The sequence below is a fragment of the Ambystoma mexicanum genome, chromosome 3p, assembly GCF_040938575.1.
Source record: "Ambystoma mexicanum isolate Mex_15411 chromosome 3p, UKY_AmexF1_1, whole genome shotgun sequence".
In the NCBI taxonomy this organism is placed as follows: Eukaryota; Metazoa; Chordata; class Amphibia; order Caudata; family Ambystomatidae; genus Ambystoma; species Ambystoma mexicanum.
The window spans coordinates 1,248,268,461-1,248,284,607 of record NC_090925.1 but is presented as its reverse complement, the minus strand read 5'-3'; the positions used below and the strand labels follow the sequence as shown (position 1 = coordinate 1,248,284,607).

Here is a 16,147-nt window from a genome sequence, read left to right as displayed (position 1 = left end):
GCCTATAGGAGCCGCAGTCCGTACCTTCCTTGCCAGGCTTGAGAAGGGGGATGATAACGGCTTCCCTCATGGTGTCGGGGAGGGTGCCGCGCTCATAAGCTTCGTTATACACCTGGGTCAGCAGAGGAGCCAGAGTTTCCTCGTAAGTTTTGTAAAACTCACCGGGGAGACCATCAGTACCAGGGGCTTTTCCAGAGGGGAGGGATCTAATGATTGCTTTTACTTCGTCGGGAGTGATGGGCTCGTCTAGTGTTTCGGCCATCTGTGAGTCTAATTTAGGCAGCTCAATGATGTCTAAGATGTCTTCAATGCTGGTATCAGCCTCGGGCGGGGTCTCGGAGTAAAGATTATGATAGAAATCTGAAAAAACTGAGTTGATTTCAATTTGGGTATGTGCCGTGGTGCCATCCGGCTTAAGAATTTGGCAAATGGGAGCTCGGGGGGTCTCACTTTTATACAACCAAGCCAGGAGTTTCCCGGGTTTGTCTCCTAGGGCGTGGGTTCTTTCAATGTGTTTAGTATAACTCAATTTACCCAGGGATTCCCAGTGTGTTAAACAGGTTTGCTTCAGGTCGGTTATTTTTTGTAGGAGTTCAGGGGTTAAATCAGCCCTGTTTTCCAATTCACCCAGCTCCGCTTCCGAGCGTTCCAGGGAGGATGTGATGGATCTACGGGCCCCTCCTATGGACGCAATCATCTCCCCTCTTATGACTACCTTGTATGCCTCCCATGCAGTGCCCATGTATCTGACGCTATTCAAATTTCGTTCCCAGTACTCCTCGGTGTAGTCGCTTACGTGTTCCCGAAGGGTCGCGTCATGGAGGGCTTCGGCTCTAAGCCTCCAAGTGGGGATCGGGGGTCTAGGCGGGAACACTTCCCAGGTGGCCAGCAGCGGGGAATGGTCAGACAGGACCCTGGGCAGGTAGAGGGCGTCGCTAAACATAGCTTGCTGTTCTTGGCTTACAAACAAGTAGTCCAGCCTCGTGTGGACAGCATGGGGAGGGGAGTAAAAGGAAAAAACTCGCTGATCAGGGTGCAGTTCTCTCCACAAGTCTCGGAGTAACAGCTGGTTAGTCAGTTTGGACAGAATCTTGGCCGGGGGGGATGGGCGGGTATGTTTATCATCAGATCTATCTTTTAGAGGGTCTAGGGTGCAATTGTGGTCACCTCCCCAAATCATGACGCCGTCCCTGTAGGGGCTGAGCCTTGGGTATAGGGAGTGGAAGAAAGCGGTAGCGTCGTGGTTGGGTGCATAGGTGCTAATTAGGCATACCTCTCTGCCTTCGATGGTGCCAAACGCTAGTGCCATCCTACCTTCATCATCAGTCTTTGTGCTTATTAGTCTGAAGGGGGTGGTTGGGTCAACCCATATCAAGACTCCCCTTGCATAGGAGGAGTAGGAGGATCCTATCAAGGTTCCTCGCCAAGTTTTGGCCAATGCTTTAAGTTTATCAGCAGAGAGATGAGTTTCCTGAAGCATGGCAATCCCGGCTTTGCACCTTTTCAAGTATGCGTGGACGCGACGTTGTTTCACATAGCTATTCATGCCCCTGACGTTCCACGTGATGATTTTTATCGTGGCAGCCATGGGTAATAGGGGGTATAGCGTCTGTTTGGGGGTGCAGGTAGGGGCCGTGTCAGCGGCAAGAAGCATGTAGGGGATGTCAGTGGTCTAAGCGCTCTTAGATAAGGGTACATAACTGTGAAGCAACTGCCTCTTGTTCCCCCACTCAGTGGCTTGGGTGTCGCCTGGCTTAGGGGCTGAGTGGTCCTCGGGTTATGTATTCTGGACGTCAGTGGTCTAGTGGTTTCCCTTCCCCGGCACCTAACCTTCGTGCCAACTCCCATATTCCCTCCCCCCCGTAACTTTAAACAACTCAAACTAATAACAAGTCGAGCGAGGTATCCCCCGTCATGACTATCCCGTTTCTGCTCCATTAGACCGTGCATTGGTCGCCTGGTGCCCTACGGGCGGGTATGGGTATACCCAAAAAAAAAAACAGGAAAAGATTCCGGGGGTGGAAGAGTGTTCGACTCTGGTGCCTCGCTGCTAAGGATCTGTTCAGCTGTGACAAGCTGGCACTTGCGTGGAGGGGACCATGGGGGTCCTCGGGCCCAGCGCCGCCAGCGTGGTGTGGCTCAGCGCGGTCGTCGCCCCTTCGCCTCTATGTCGGGGATCTGTTCCCTATCCATCCAGTCGCGGGCCTCAGACGGAGTGTCGAATAGGTGGGCTTTGTTGTTGCGTATTACTTTCAATCTAGAGGGATAGAGGAGCATGTAGCGCAGTCCGGCGGCCTTCAATCTAGCTTTGGTATGTATGAATTGAGCCCTCTTCAGTTGGACCTGGAAGGTGTAGTCGGGGTAGATGGATATTTTGGCCGAGTCTCTGAGGATCTGGCCGCCCGACCGCGAGTAGGCCAGGATGGTCTCCCGGTCTCTGTAATTAAGAACCTTCGCTATTACTGGTCTGGGTGGGGTGCCAGGAGGGGGTCTTTTGGTGAGGGATCTATGGGCCCTCTCGATCGTAAAGCCTTGGGACAGTTTCTCGGCGCCAATCTCCTGTAGCATAAGGTTCTCCACGAAGTTCGTGGGGTCGGATCCCTCAATGCCCTCCGGCAGGCCCAGGAGGCGGATGTTATTTCGGCGTGCCCTCCCTTCTGCCTCTTCGGCCCTTTCCTCCAAGTTCTTCACTCTTTGCCGCAGTTCGTCAACATCTCTGCGGAGCTCCACTTTGGTTTCTGTATTTTCGCGCACTTGAGCCTCAAGTGTATCAGTCCTGTCGGCTAAGGAGCGGACGTCCTGGCGTAGGAGGCCCAGATCTATGGCCACTGCGTCAATTTTTTGCTCCATGGTGGTCTGGAACAATTTAATGGCCTCAAGGATTTGGGCATTGCTAGGTTCAGTGGCCGTTCCCGGGAGGTCGGGTTGTGCGTCCAAGGTTGTGCCGCTAGAGGTTTCGGAAGCGATGGGGCCCCCAGCAGTGAAGGTATCTATGGTGGTTTGGCGCTGTTTGGACCTGGCTCCTTTGGTGGACATGGCGGAGGGCCTGGCGGATCTTGTCTACGCTAGCGTGGGCCCGGGGCGGATGGAGCCGTTCGGGGTGTTACGCCTCGGGGTTCCAGAGGATATGGTGGGCAAAGGGGGTGGGGGAATGCAGGTCTTCCCCCGGCTCACCTCGTGGGCTCAGCGACGCCCGGGCCTTCCGTTCTTCTCTCCGGCCACCACTCCAGGGGCTCCGCTCTCGGCAGGCTGCGTGCAGCACCCAGGCCGCGCCGCCCTTCGATCTCCGCTCGCGTGTCGAGTCGCGTGTGCCCTCCGCTGGTCAGGTGCAGTATCGGGGCTCCGGGCCCCGCACGGGTTGATGAGGAGGAGCAGGGCGGGTAGGCCGCTCGGGACTCCGTCAGCGGCACTGGAGGCAATGCACGCGGCTGAAGGGCTTCCTCTCTCGGCCGGGCATCCAGGTCAGGCAGGATCGTAGGCACCGTATCCGATCAGCTCAGCTAGCGCGGCGCCGCGGTCCGGGCGCGGCTCTGGTGTAAGGGCTGCCGCGTATCTCAGCGCGAGGGAGCCGCCATTTTGGCTTTGGTGGGCGGCGATTTTCCGTGCGGCAGCTCTTTCTTCATAGGGTGCCTCCGGGCTTGGAAAAACAGCCAGCGGGTGCAGGATGGTAGCAGCGTTCGATGAGAAGGAGTGCAGGCTTCAGGGGTTCACATTTAAGTAGGAAAAACAGCTTATGTTGGTCGCATCGGACGGAGCGCACCCAGAGCACGTCCTCTTCACATGGCGGTTAGCCACGCCCCACATTGGTGCTATCCTTATGATAATTATTAATAGTAGTTACTGTCATGTTAGCCAAAGGTATGAAGTACCAATGTGGATATTAGTGATTAGACCGTTATTAAAGAAGTCTCCTATTGATGTGAGATTTCCTCACACCGTTTGCAACACTATGTTGGATGTAGTTAACAAAGGTGCATAAGTGTCAGCCAATTTCATGTGCTGAATAATAATCGCGGCCCCCAGGTTGAATTGGTGAAAAAGGAGTCTGATATTCTTTAGTGGACTTAATAAGAAAAAAGTCCTAGTTACATATATTATGCCCGAAAAAAATAGGAAAAACCCTGGGCATACTTACCTTGAGTTCTGTCATAGAGATTGCGGGGTTAATCCCGTGTGAACCGCAGTTATTCGCGGGAAAAATACGCACTGTTACGCGATGACTCGATGACGTCACACGCAAATGCGTGTGACGTGTAATGTAAACGTATGGTGTAGGACTTGTAGTGTGAGTGTACACATTCCACTGTATTAGGTAAGTAAAATCTTGGATGTGGAAAAATAGCATATGTCAAATTATCAAAAGTTAATTCAAGGGATACAATGTAAAAATCTGCAAATGGGCAAAACGCTAACTAGAAAATTATCCATTAGAAAACTGGGTCCTATGGACATAGCTATAGAGGGTATTACCCCAAAAAATATATATGCAGTCAAACTCGAAATGACGGCTCTAAGCAAAGGAAGAAGGTGGAATGTTGCGATGTGAATGGTGGCCCTAATGGCTAACGAAAATTTAAAAAGTCTTCAGAATCGCCTGTTTTATTAGATGCGACTATGATGGTTGGAGTAGTGCAATTGATAAGTTTGAAAAGGAATCTGATTGTTGGTTATGTCAAACAATTACAGTCTAAATAAATAGTTATTCCCACACGGAGCCTGAATCCACTATGGAAAGCACTTCCTTGTGTATTGTTGGGACCCCTATATTGCCAATGAATCCCGGTCCGCTCCATATCAGAAAATATCGATAAAATGTTATTGGAGATTTGTGGTACTGATTGGATGGCTTCACAATTCTCATTCCATTTACAACATCTGATTACCACAGTTATTTAATTAGTTGGTGGATTGCTACAAAAAAACGTGCATCTCATGATCACAATTGAGTCCAATTACCGTACTTCTCATGAAACATATAGGTTTACTCTCCATTTGTCTCAATTTCAGTTCCAGGTTACCACCTCGCTTGCCTCTCTTAGCTTTCATCAGTCCAATAAATCTAATATCCTGTTTATTGTTCACCTGATGTTCTTTTTGCCAGTGAATTGCCAGCAGAGATTTTGGTTCTGGACTCCTCAAACTCGCCAAATGTTCTCTTATTCGTATTCTCAACTGTCTAATGGTGCTCCCTATATAAAGCTTACCACAGGCACAAATAATGGCATAAACTACATGACACGTTTTGCAATTAATGTGAAAAGGCGTTTGTGAAAGCTTGACAGTTGTCATAAGCAAACTGGCAGTGATTACAATTACCACATTAAAAAAAAACATTATTCTTTTGGAGCCAATTACTTTCATTCTGTGTTTTGAGATTCAAAAATGATGGACTGAGTTTTTGTTTAATTGTAGTAGCTCTAGTGTATGTGAATTTGCGTTTTTCAGTCAAATAAGGTAACAGATCTTTGTCAAGTCTTAAGATATGCCATTGTTTGGATACCATACAATACAGAGTAGAAGAATCTCGTGAAACTGTGTAATGATTGAAATATGACTATCTTCAATTTTCATTTTTGCACACACTTGCAATAGTTCTGATTGTTTAATGCCATAATATTTGTGAGCAGCCTTATTCACATCTTGCAAAGAATAGCCCCTATTGGTGAATCTACCAATAAGAAGTTGTGATTCTTTTTCAAAATCAACATCCTTGCTGTAATTTCTTCTAGCTCCATGAAATTCCACTGCTGGGATATAGCTAATTGTGTCCCTCTGATGGCTGCTTTGAGCACAAAGTACGGAGTTGACCTCTGTAGGTTTGCGATATGTTTTGGTATGTATTGCTGCATTCGCAACAAAAATATGTAAGTCTAAAAAATCAATTGCATTAGCACTCGCTGAACCAGAGAAACTAATACCAAAAAGATTCAAATGATGTCAAAGTTCCTTTCCACACAATCAAAACATCATCTATATAACGCCTCCATGCAATAAGATTTGACTTGTACGTTTCTTGATTGTCAATGTGGGTTTCTTCGTATTGGGACATGAACAGTTTGGCCAAAGATGGGCAAATTTTCCACCCATGGCCACCCCTATTACTTGCACATAATGTTGGTCATTAAAGATAAAGACATTGTTTTCAAATGTGAATTTGAGAAAGCTTTTAAGCATCGGAACATGTTGTGAATAAGAAGCAGATACATCTTTGAAAGTATAATCTATTGTTTGAATAGCCAAATTGCGATCAATACTTGTATATAGTGCTGACACAGCTAGTGTAGCCAATAAATAGTCAGATTCCCATTTGAGTGTTTTGAAAAATTGCAATACATGTGCACTGTCTTTGATATATGATTGCAGATTGCATTTTAAGAACATAGGGTTTAAGTGCCTCATCCATATATTGAGAGAGACACTCCGTCAACCATCCTATGCCACTCATTATTGGTCTTACTGATGGAAGTATATTGTAGTTCTTGTGTATCTTAAAAATATAGGGTGGGAACGGTGGGATCTGTATTGGTCAAAAAGACTTTCTCTTCCTCACTTAAAAGCCCTTTGTCATACCACATTTGAATCAAAGTAAGTAGGTCTCTCACAATTTTTTTGGTTGGATTGGATTTCAAGGGGGTGTAACAGTTTGGTGTGGTCAAATGTGTCATGGCCATAGAAATGTAATCTTTAGTATTCAAAACCACAATGTTACCCCATTTGTCAGCCTCGTTAATTGTACTAGATTTATCTATGGTCAGATTTTCCAAAGCTTGTACTTCCTCCCTCGTAAGGTTTGATCTATATTTCTGATTCTTTTTAAGATTTCTATCCAAATAGTGATGGATATCCTTCGTAATTGCTCTGTGAAAAGTCTCTATCACATTATCTGCACCCAGAGGAGGTGTAAATTTGGACCTTGTTTTGAGTTCTTTTACTGGACAAATTTCTGGGTCTCACTTCAAGATCCTTGCATATGGTATCCAAACTTGTATCAATTTCCTGATTTAAAGAAGTTAGGGTTTCGATATTAATAACATCTGTAATAGAATAAGTGCTAAGGGGGTTCAAGATGATCAAGGCCTGAAAAAATTGTACCTGAGTGGAAAATAATTTTTTCAATTTCAATTTTCTCAAAAATTTAAACAGATCAATTTGAAAGTTCACATAATTCGTGCTGATACTTGGTGCAAATGAGAAACCTTTATTCAACACAGAAACTTCTGCATGCGTTAAATGTCTATCTGACAAATTCATTACCAGATCAGGTTGTCGTTACCAAATCAGGTTGTATCACTTGGTTTGCCGTTTCTTGGCAACTGACCGGGTTAGTATACCTGGTCGTCCCTGATCCTCGTCCGAACTTCCACTGCCACTCCCGCTTCCCACCTCTCCTGCCCCTGGTGTGACGCCTGGTGTTACTATAGGACCGGTAGGTGGTATTGTAAACCTGACCTGTTTGAGGTTGGCTAAACAAGCATTTCCTTTTCTGTGTCTGCGTATTTGGTCTAAAAAATGTCTGCCTTGTTTAAAAGCAGGTTGTGTGGTATCATTGTCAACTGGGTTTGTGGATCCATCTTCAGCAGAGTTGGTGCCAGTATTGGCCAAACCAATATCAGTAGTATCCTCTTCTGATTGCACAACAAAAGAATCAAATGATGTCAAAGTTCCTTTCCACACAATCAAAACATCATCTATATAACGCCTCCATGCAATAAGATTTGACTTGTTTCGCGTTGGGCATTTTCAAGCCATAGTACACTTGGCTCCTAAAGAAGAACGGACTGGTCTATGAACATTCAGAATATTCTGGTAGGTTACCAACCAATCCATTTGACATCGGTACTGATTATAACAATCCTTTGCCTTCTTGATACTTATCAGTACATTTTTGGTTTTTCGCTTAAAGGTTTTACACAATCTACAACTTAAGAACCTGAAGACCTACATAATTGATGAACACCAGTTATTTATCTATCTGATATTGGTCTTAATGATCTAATCTATCGACAAAAAAAACATTTGACCTTTTCAACAATTTGCTGGTAAGCACCAAATTATATTCACCGGGATTAAGAATGGGTGTGCATAGGAACTGTTTTTTCTGAAATCAAACATAGAGGTGATGATAATAGACCAACTTTATTATACAAGTATGTGATTGAGTGGCTTCACATTCTCTGGTACATTTTGAATCACTGGGTGATCACACTATTATATAAGAAAATGAGACTCTGTTAGTCCAAGATATTTATGAATACTATTAAGGGGTTCGCTGTAATCACGATTACTTAATACAGATTTACAATTGTCTTCCCCTCGACCCCGAACCCACCTGACGCAACTTGTCTCGATGGTGTGACTCAAATATGGTATGTTTTTTCAAACCTTTTACTTATGTTCATGCATCTTTGGATTCACATTTGATACATGCACTTATGAATAATCCACACATGCTTTTCAATTTTTTGGAATCATTGTATCTAAAACTAATATATTCCTTTTCCTTTGCATATTTGCATTTCTCTGTAAACTTTTATCCGATGTAATTACTATGGAATACAGCCTTGAGAACGACCAGGGGTCGAAACACGTGTCGGCTGTTCTACATATTAAAAAGAATTTCTAGAACTCTTGGACTTTTATCTCTTCAATGATTTTGTCAATATTGCCCTCTCTTTGGACTTTGTAATTTTTAGGGTTTGAGCGCAGGACTTGATAACCCTCCCAGTTTTTCATTATATCAAGTACCAAGTACAGAACTCTGTGGGAAGCTCTGTGGGAGGTGTTTTTTTCTGCAGCCACCCATCTTCTCTTTGTTATTGATTGTGATCATAATATCCTATTATTGAGTTATCATAAGAGTGGTCACTAGCGCACATTCTATATACGATCCCACATCATACAGATATTGCAAGTTATTAATCTGATACAACCATTTTCCTTTGAGTTTAAAATGTTTATAGTACTGTCCAAAGCATTTTCTGAATCCTAGACAAATTAATGTTTTTGAGGAAGGACTCATTTATTTCACTGTGGGCGCTGAGCTGTCTAGATTTATACTGCAGAATAGCCATTTTTATTACATGATTAATGTCCTCTTTTGGAGCCTGCATGCTAACTGCACTCCTGATAATAAATATTGTACTTAGGGCTGACAGTTCCAACTCAATGAGTATTAAAGGCGTGGGTGTATTTTTGGGAAAACTGTGTGCCCAGCGCCACATTTCACCTTTGATTTTTTCCAAGGAAACACCCACATTAGTAGTCAGCACCTCAAGCCCATATGCAGTTGCAGCGATAATATGTTTGCTTATACAGTTTTATAGGAAGTAACACATAACCTCCCATCTTGCGAGGTAATATTCAGAGGAAGGCACCCAATACCAGGGCTTTTTTAAAATCTTGTAGCCAGCATTTTTCGATTTGACCTGGTGGAATGTATTTCCAGTCCTTAAGTATTTTTCCTCACTGACCACTTCTAGTCTCTGGTTGGTTAGAAACCAAACCTGTTTAGTGATGTTTTGTATGGTACGTTTTGCAGGGAATATCATTATTTTAGATTTGTTGAAATTAATTATCAGATGATTTCTCTTTGCAAAAAGAGCAATGGTATCCAATCCCTGTTGACGGCCATTTTGGGTATGGTCACATATGATGATGTCATCCCTATATGATAAAAAGGAGAAATGATGTTCTTCCAATTTAGGAGGAAAAGTGTGAGCTCCTTGTAAATTGGTCTACAGATCTGCCAAATAGATTTTAAAACGCATAGAGTCCAACACACACCCTTCTTTTAATTCACTCATTGTGACCGTAAATACAAATCAGCCCAGTAGACACAAGGCCCCTCCCTTGAAATTTAAAGTTGGGTCATTTACAAGAAACTGTATTGAAAGTTGTAGGAAAATCAATGAATGCCATAAACAAAGGAGGTCCTCCATTGTTGGAGGTATCCCTGGCCAGTGTGTTTAGAAACACTTCTGTCGAGAACCTTTTTGTGCCTCTCTTAAGATGGCAAAATTCATTGCACATGCCTTCAATTTCCACAACGGCAAATTATAAATTACTTTACTCAGTGAATCCATAAGTGCAATCAGGTGAAATATTGATAGAACCTGTATTTTTGCCCTTTTAAAGATAGGAATACTGATTGCTTCTCTTCATGAGATAGGGATGATGCCAGTTTCTAATATTTTATCAAAGAGGGGTTAAGTACAATCCAACCATGTTTTGGCCTGTTGAACAGATATAATGTTTACCTAGCCATCCAGATTGGACGCTCTAGATTTACTTAAAGATCGAAATGCCAATAAAACTCCCATATGGTGAAAAGTGCTAATTGAAAATTGCCTATTAGTTTCTTTCATTATGGTTCTATTTTGCTTACAGTCCAAGATGAAAAAGTTATTTACAGGCTGCTTCCGAGACTGGCACTAATTGCCTACACTGCTCATGACCATCTAGTTTGTACATAACATTCTAAAAGGCCTGTGAATCATTCTTCATAATAATATGCATCATGTATGAACATCACCTCTGATTTCTGTTATTTTTATAGAAGCGTAGCCAGTTTCTGGTATGAGATTGATATGTTTTTTTCCTCATCATACACTCATCCTATTTAAGTAACCTCACCTTAAGTTCTCTCAAGTCTTTTCTAAGTTGTTTCTTTTGGCATTTCATTCTTGGATCACAATTTGTATGATGTTCAGCATAGATTACTTTTACTGTTTGCGTGTTGAGCAAAAAAACATGGAGTCGACATATAGATTTTTTAAATGTGTGTATTGCTAGATTGCAGTCTCTATCAGGAGACTTCAGGGAAAGATAATTGATGTATTTAGAGAAAGCCATTACATTTCTATTCGGCCAGGAGTCTACACTCCATTGTAATCCTGTAAATGTTGATTTATCTTTAGTCCGAGATAAATCGATGCCATAACCAATCTTAAATAGGCGTGATCACTGTACATATTCTTTTGTCAGTGAATTAAAACTGTGAAGTTGTGAAAATGAAACAAAAAGAGAATCAATTTTAGATGTAGAGGAATTCTCGCATAATGTAAATTTCCTATTAATGTCTCGCTGAGTTCTGCCATTCAGCATCCCCATGTTATAGGTGGTAAACATTTTTATCCAGATGATGCCCTGGTGATTTCCTCTTGCTTGTAATATTTTAGGGGACAAAATGTTATCAACTGAATAACTAAGGCAACCGGCATTTGTATTCTTTCCAGGCATTTGGAACCCCCATAATTATCAAAGAACCCGGGGCCATTGCTCTACATGTTTCCAATATGAAGTTTAACATGTTCATTCATTTCTTTTGTTCAACCAACTTTATAGGGGAATAGAAACTGACTAGTAGTCCAAAGGATCTTTTTATTTTTGCCTCCTTAGCATGTATGGCTACAGGGATGAATCAATAATATGCACAGGATACAGTGTAAATATGTGTGAAAATAAGAGAGGCACCATGTAACATGTAGAAAGTACATGCACTGAGTGCTTCAGGCAGTGGGCACAAACACATACAAGTACACAATGTTATTATTAAATCACAGATATATTTTAAGATGCAGGCAACATAAACAGAAATAAATGTTAATTTGTAGCATATGGATGCTATTGATGTATCTTTTAAAAATGGATAGCATTTGTTGTGAGATTAGATAGATACTCAGTTGGAGGCGACCAGTTATCTTTTCTCTGAAAACTGTTAGATGCAGGCTACACTTGCAATAACAAGATCATTTCAAACTAACAACAAAATCAGACTTTACAAATAGCATTATTGTCCTTGAAAGAAATGGTGGAAAATAAGCATACTTTGAAGTTCTAGGATTTACATATTAAAATTAGAACGTGTCAAATCAAAGGGCAGAAGCTTAATCACCACAAATAAGGATCCTAGTGCTTTGCATTTCTTGTGTCATTCTATAATTAGTGGAGATGTTGTTCTTTGCGTGCCACCGTGATCAGAACAGCAGTAAAATCTGTTGTCTCAAACAGTTCTTGGTCAATTCTTGGAATCTTTACTTGCTTCACAATGACATAGCCTGCTTTGCTAAGAGCTTCACCCACATATTCTGCATCTATACATATATGAGGGAACCTGCACGTGTCGACAATGAAATACGTACACTCAAGGGCTTCAACCAGTATGAGATAGCCCCCTGTCTTTAGAAGAGAAGTGATATTTTGTAATCCACACAAATACGAATTTTTTTCAAGGTAAAAGCACCCCAAATAATGCATTGAAAGAAGACAGTCAACCAGCGGCAAAGTTATTGGGGCCAAAGGGTTGCTGTTTGTTAAATCACTCCGTAGAATTTTTTTGATGGCTCTTCTTAACGTCTCTTGCTTCTCCATCCACTTTTCCCTAAAACAAAGGCATTAACAAATTGTTAACCGTGTCTCCTTTCAACATTTCTTTCCATTTCCTTCTTTGCTTTTCAGACATGCAAACAATGTTATGAAAATTGATAACATCTGTACTGTATGTACAGCCTAATAGCCAAGTGGTTGTAACTCCACAAGCATCATCATTCATGCTGCATTTGTATTCATTTCCTCTGGTTTTTATTTATATTTTACTGGGATAATTGGTTGTATTGCAGGCGGGCCACAAGGATGTTAGCGATTGATGTGGTTTGCCTCTCATGACGTGCAGGTAAACTCTGGGAATCTTTCATTGTTGTACACTGCGACTGAGACACATTTAGTGGACTGTGGGAGATGCCAGGCACTCTGAGCCAGGAGAATTGATACAACTCTTGGAGATAACATATGTGGGCTGGGGTGCTCCAGAGTCCACCAAACCTCTGCTAAACATTTTGAGCAACAGAAGACAGGTTATATATGTAGCACAATGGGATTCCGCTCATGGGAGTCTCATCAGATATCTGATATCAGAAATCAGAAGTACTTGGAACAGCTGTGTTGGTGATTGCACAGCAGACAATACAGAGGTAGTGAATTAAACTACACTGTTTAATACAGTCCAAGAGCCCACTTGAAGAGTGAGAGGATTTCTCACCCAGAGATTTGTGCTTTGGGGAAGGATTAGGGACAGGACAACAGAGAGGAGCAGTGGCTTGCAAACAACCGGGAACAAGCAAGCAATGTACATACAGAACCGAAGACTCCATATCAAAGGATCAATCCAGCTGCATGTCTGAGGAACCGATTGTGCTGCCCAGCTGCCGTGTTGACCATGCCTGATTTTAAATGACATGCAGATTTGTTAAACCTCAGGCTCACAGAGCACAAACCAATCATACTATTTCTGAACATAAGAAAGCAAGAGATGCAAAACACAAGGAAGTGATAAGTGGGGAAGAGGAAACACGTGGGAATGAGTGGAACCATAACACTGATAACATAGAAATAAAGGGAAAGGGGCCAGCGAATCATACACCTTATTTAGAAATGTAAGTCAGTAGAAACAGAAAAGGATGCACAAGGATCTTAGGCTGGTGCTGCAGAGAGTTGCTGTGTTTACTGGGGAGCAGAAGGAGATTGAAGAGAGATGAGGCGGAAGCCTGTCTAGGGATGCTTGTGGTCTTGTGCAGAAGACATGTGACCTATCAGTTTGGGCTGGACTGCCCTTTTGGGGGTGGCACCAAGTCTGATTTGCATATGGTATTTCCTCTTTCTGTAATGTCTTGGCAGGTGAAGAATGATGGTCTGCAGGGTTTCACAGAGCAATTGCTAGAGGTTTAAGATTCATTCTAAACCTTCCAGCTGTCCCCTCTTTGTTTTGGATTGAAGATAGATAAACAGAGAGAAGTTGGGGGGGGGTAAACTGAGTAGTGCAGCTCAATTAATATCTTTGCCAAAGAGGCGCCATGCTCTCGGCCTGCTTAGGGCTATTGCCAGGGCACTGGGGGGAGTGAAAGTCAACAAAACTAAGGTAGAACGTTGGTAGCATGCTGAGGGGGCATGTACCCAGTCCCTTGGGAGAAACCAGAGCCTGTAGTGGGCTTGTATCTAAGAAAGCAACCCAAGTCTTTTGGGTCAGAATAACTTCAGCCTGAGAATCACGCAGGTAAGGAGGGGAGACATTCCTGCTGGTAGTTCATCTTCAGCATCGTGTAAGACCAAGGGGAATTCTAAGGTATGGCTGGCACATGTTCGATCTCTCTACAACTTCAATTCTCATGAGGGCAAGCTTCTTGCAGCCACTGGATATAATCTCCTCTTGCCTACCAAGAAATGACAGCCTTTTTCTGCGATTGCTAACTCGTAGTTGGTATGGCCCCGAAAAGACAACACACTTGGTTACAGACACTGAATATAGTTTCCTCTTGCCAACCAAGAATTAAAGGAATTGTTCTCTCCAACTACTAAGCAGTATTTGATATGGCCACTGAAAGATAACACACAGCTCTAAATATACCACTAACTGCGAAGAATCAGAAGAGTTTTTCTCTGCAGCTGCTAATTAGTATCATCTATGGCCAATGGTGCAGCCACTAACAGCCACTGCATGTACTGCTGTAGAATCAGTAGTAGTGACCAGAAGATGGTCCATCATATTTAAGTTTTATAGAACAGATATAAATTATTATTTCAATGTCCTACACATCCCCCCATTAAACCCTATTTTAATGTTCTACCTGTCACTTGACTACATTCTTTTTAGATTGTCTACCTGTCTCTCAACGAAAGGTTATTTAAATCTTCCATCTTTCCCACAATTGAAACCAATTCCCTCAACTACTCAGCATCCTCCAGCCTCTGTCCAAAACATAAATCCCAAAATAAAGCCACTAATGTCCTATTTCTATGACTACTGTGGCACAAACCACCCTAAACACTTTTCTCAACATGCGCAATATTTGGGTGTTTTATGGTTTTTGTCTGAAATGTTTGTCACAAGCTTAGGTTGTTGTTCTTATTTGCAGTTAAATCTGTGGATTTAAAAAGACTAATAAAGTCAATGGCAACTTTACATGTTCTGGGAGACAGTGGTCAGTCCCAGAAAATGGAGTTTAAAGTGGGAAGTCTGAAAAAGACAACCCTGTGTCACTGCACTGAGGGTGCTGTGTAACACACAGTACAAAGATGATGCCTATGGAGTAGGTGAAGCTCCACAGTCTATGAACAAAAGAAAATGTTAAACACACACAGCAAAACACATGTAAGAGTGGGTAAAAAGGCTCACACTCTTACCAGGTGAAAAAAAAAATCCTAGAAATCCAGCAAAACTGCTGAGGGACTCAGTAGGTAAGGGAAATTAGCCATTCTCGAGAATTCTCCCTAACATGCTTCAATGCCCACACTGCTAACAGACCTTTAAGAACTGCTCAAGTCCACTCACTCGCGATACCCAGATTTAAGCTGCAGAAGGCTGGGGGATCTAGCTTCCCAGTCCTTGCCGCCAAACTGTGGAACACACTACCGTCCACACTTAGACCTGAACCCTCATACCACATGTTTAAGAACAAAGTTAAATCCTGGCTCTTCGAGCAAGTTTTCGCTGCCACACTCACGTGAACCTCTCCACCTCCACTTCTAACACATCGAGCTTCTTGTAAATACATATACCTATGTTAAAAACGGTGCCTTACTGTAAATTGCTGTATCCATTCTAGAAAACGCGCCTCTGTGTAAATGTAAATGTATGTACTCTCTCACGATAATATGCCGTTGGAATCTTCCCGCCCCTACTGTATTTTGCTATTATTGTAACATTCTGTTAATGTATGTACCTATCTTTGTATTCAACTGTACCGTTCTTAAGAAATGCGCCCAGATGCCTTTGGGCCAGGTGCGCAATACAAATAAAACAAATACAAATACCTCCAAAAAGGCCATCAACACACTCCTCTTTAACTCAGCTGATTAATACTTTCCCTCTCTTATGCCTGACCTTCCCCTCTGATCTTTCTGACCCTCTGCTTTGGATTGCGCTCTGAGGCCTATGGGCGTGTGGCGCTTGAAGAATTACAAATAAATAAATAAAATAAATCAGGTGGACACAGTGCTGCAAAGTGCAGATTCTAGTTCCAAGTCTCCCACTGGACCGTCACAGTGCGTTGGGAGGGAGGTCTGGTGATGTAAAGTACATATGCTGTTTTCAGGTCTTGCACTAGGCTTTGACATTCACATTTATTAAGTCTTCTTGAAAGGAATGACTTTAGCT

At 42.7% G+C, this 16,147-nt stretch overlaps 1 protein-coding gene across 1 annotated transcript in view; it reads right to left on the bottom strand.

Annotated features, from left to right (window-relative positions):
* Window positions 1-8,075: 8,075 nt before the first annotated feature.
* Window positions 8,076-16,147, bottom strand: part of LOC138581410 (nicotinamide N-methyltransferase-like) — a 114,687-nt gene continuing 106,615 nt past the window's right edge. The window contains exon 3 of the mRNA XM_069652726.1: window positions 8,076-12,379. Coding sequence (XP_069508827.1) covers window positions 11,941-12,379 — 439 coding nt within the window. The 3' untranslated portion in view covers window positions 8,076-11,940. The remainder of the gene's footprint in view (window positions 12,380-16,147) is intronic.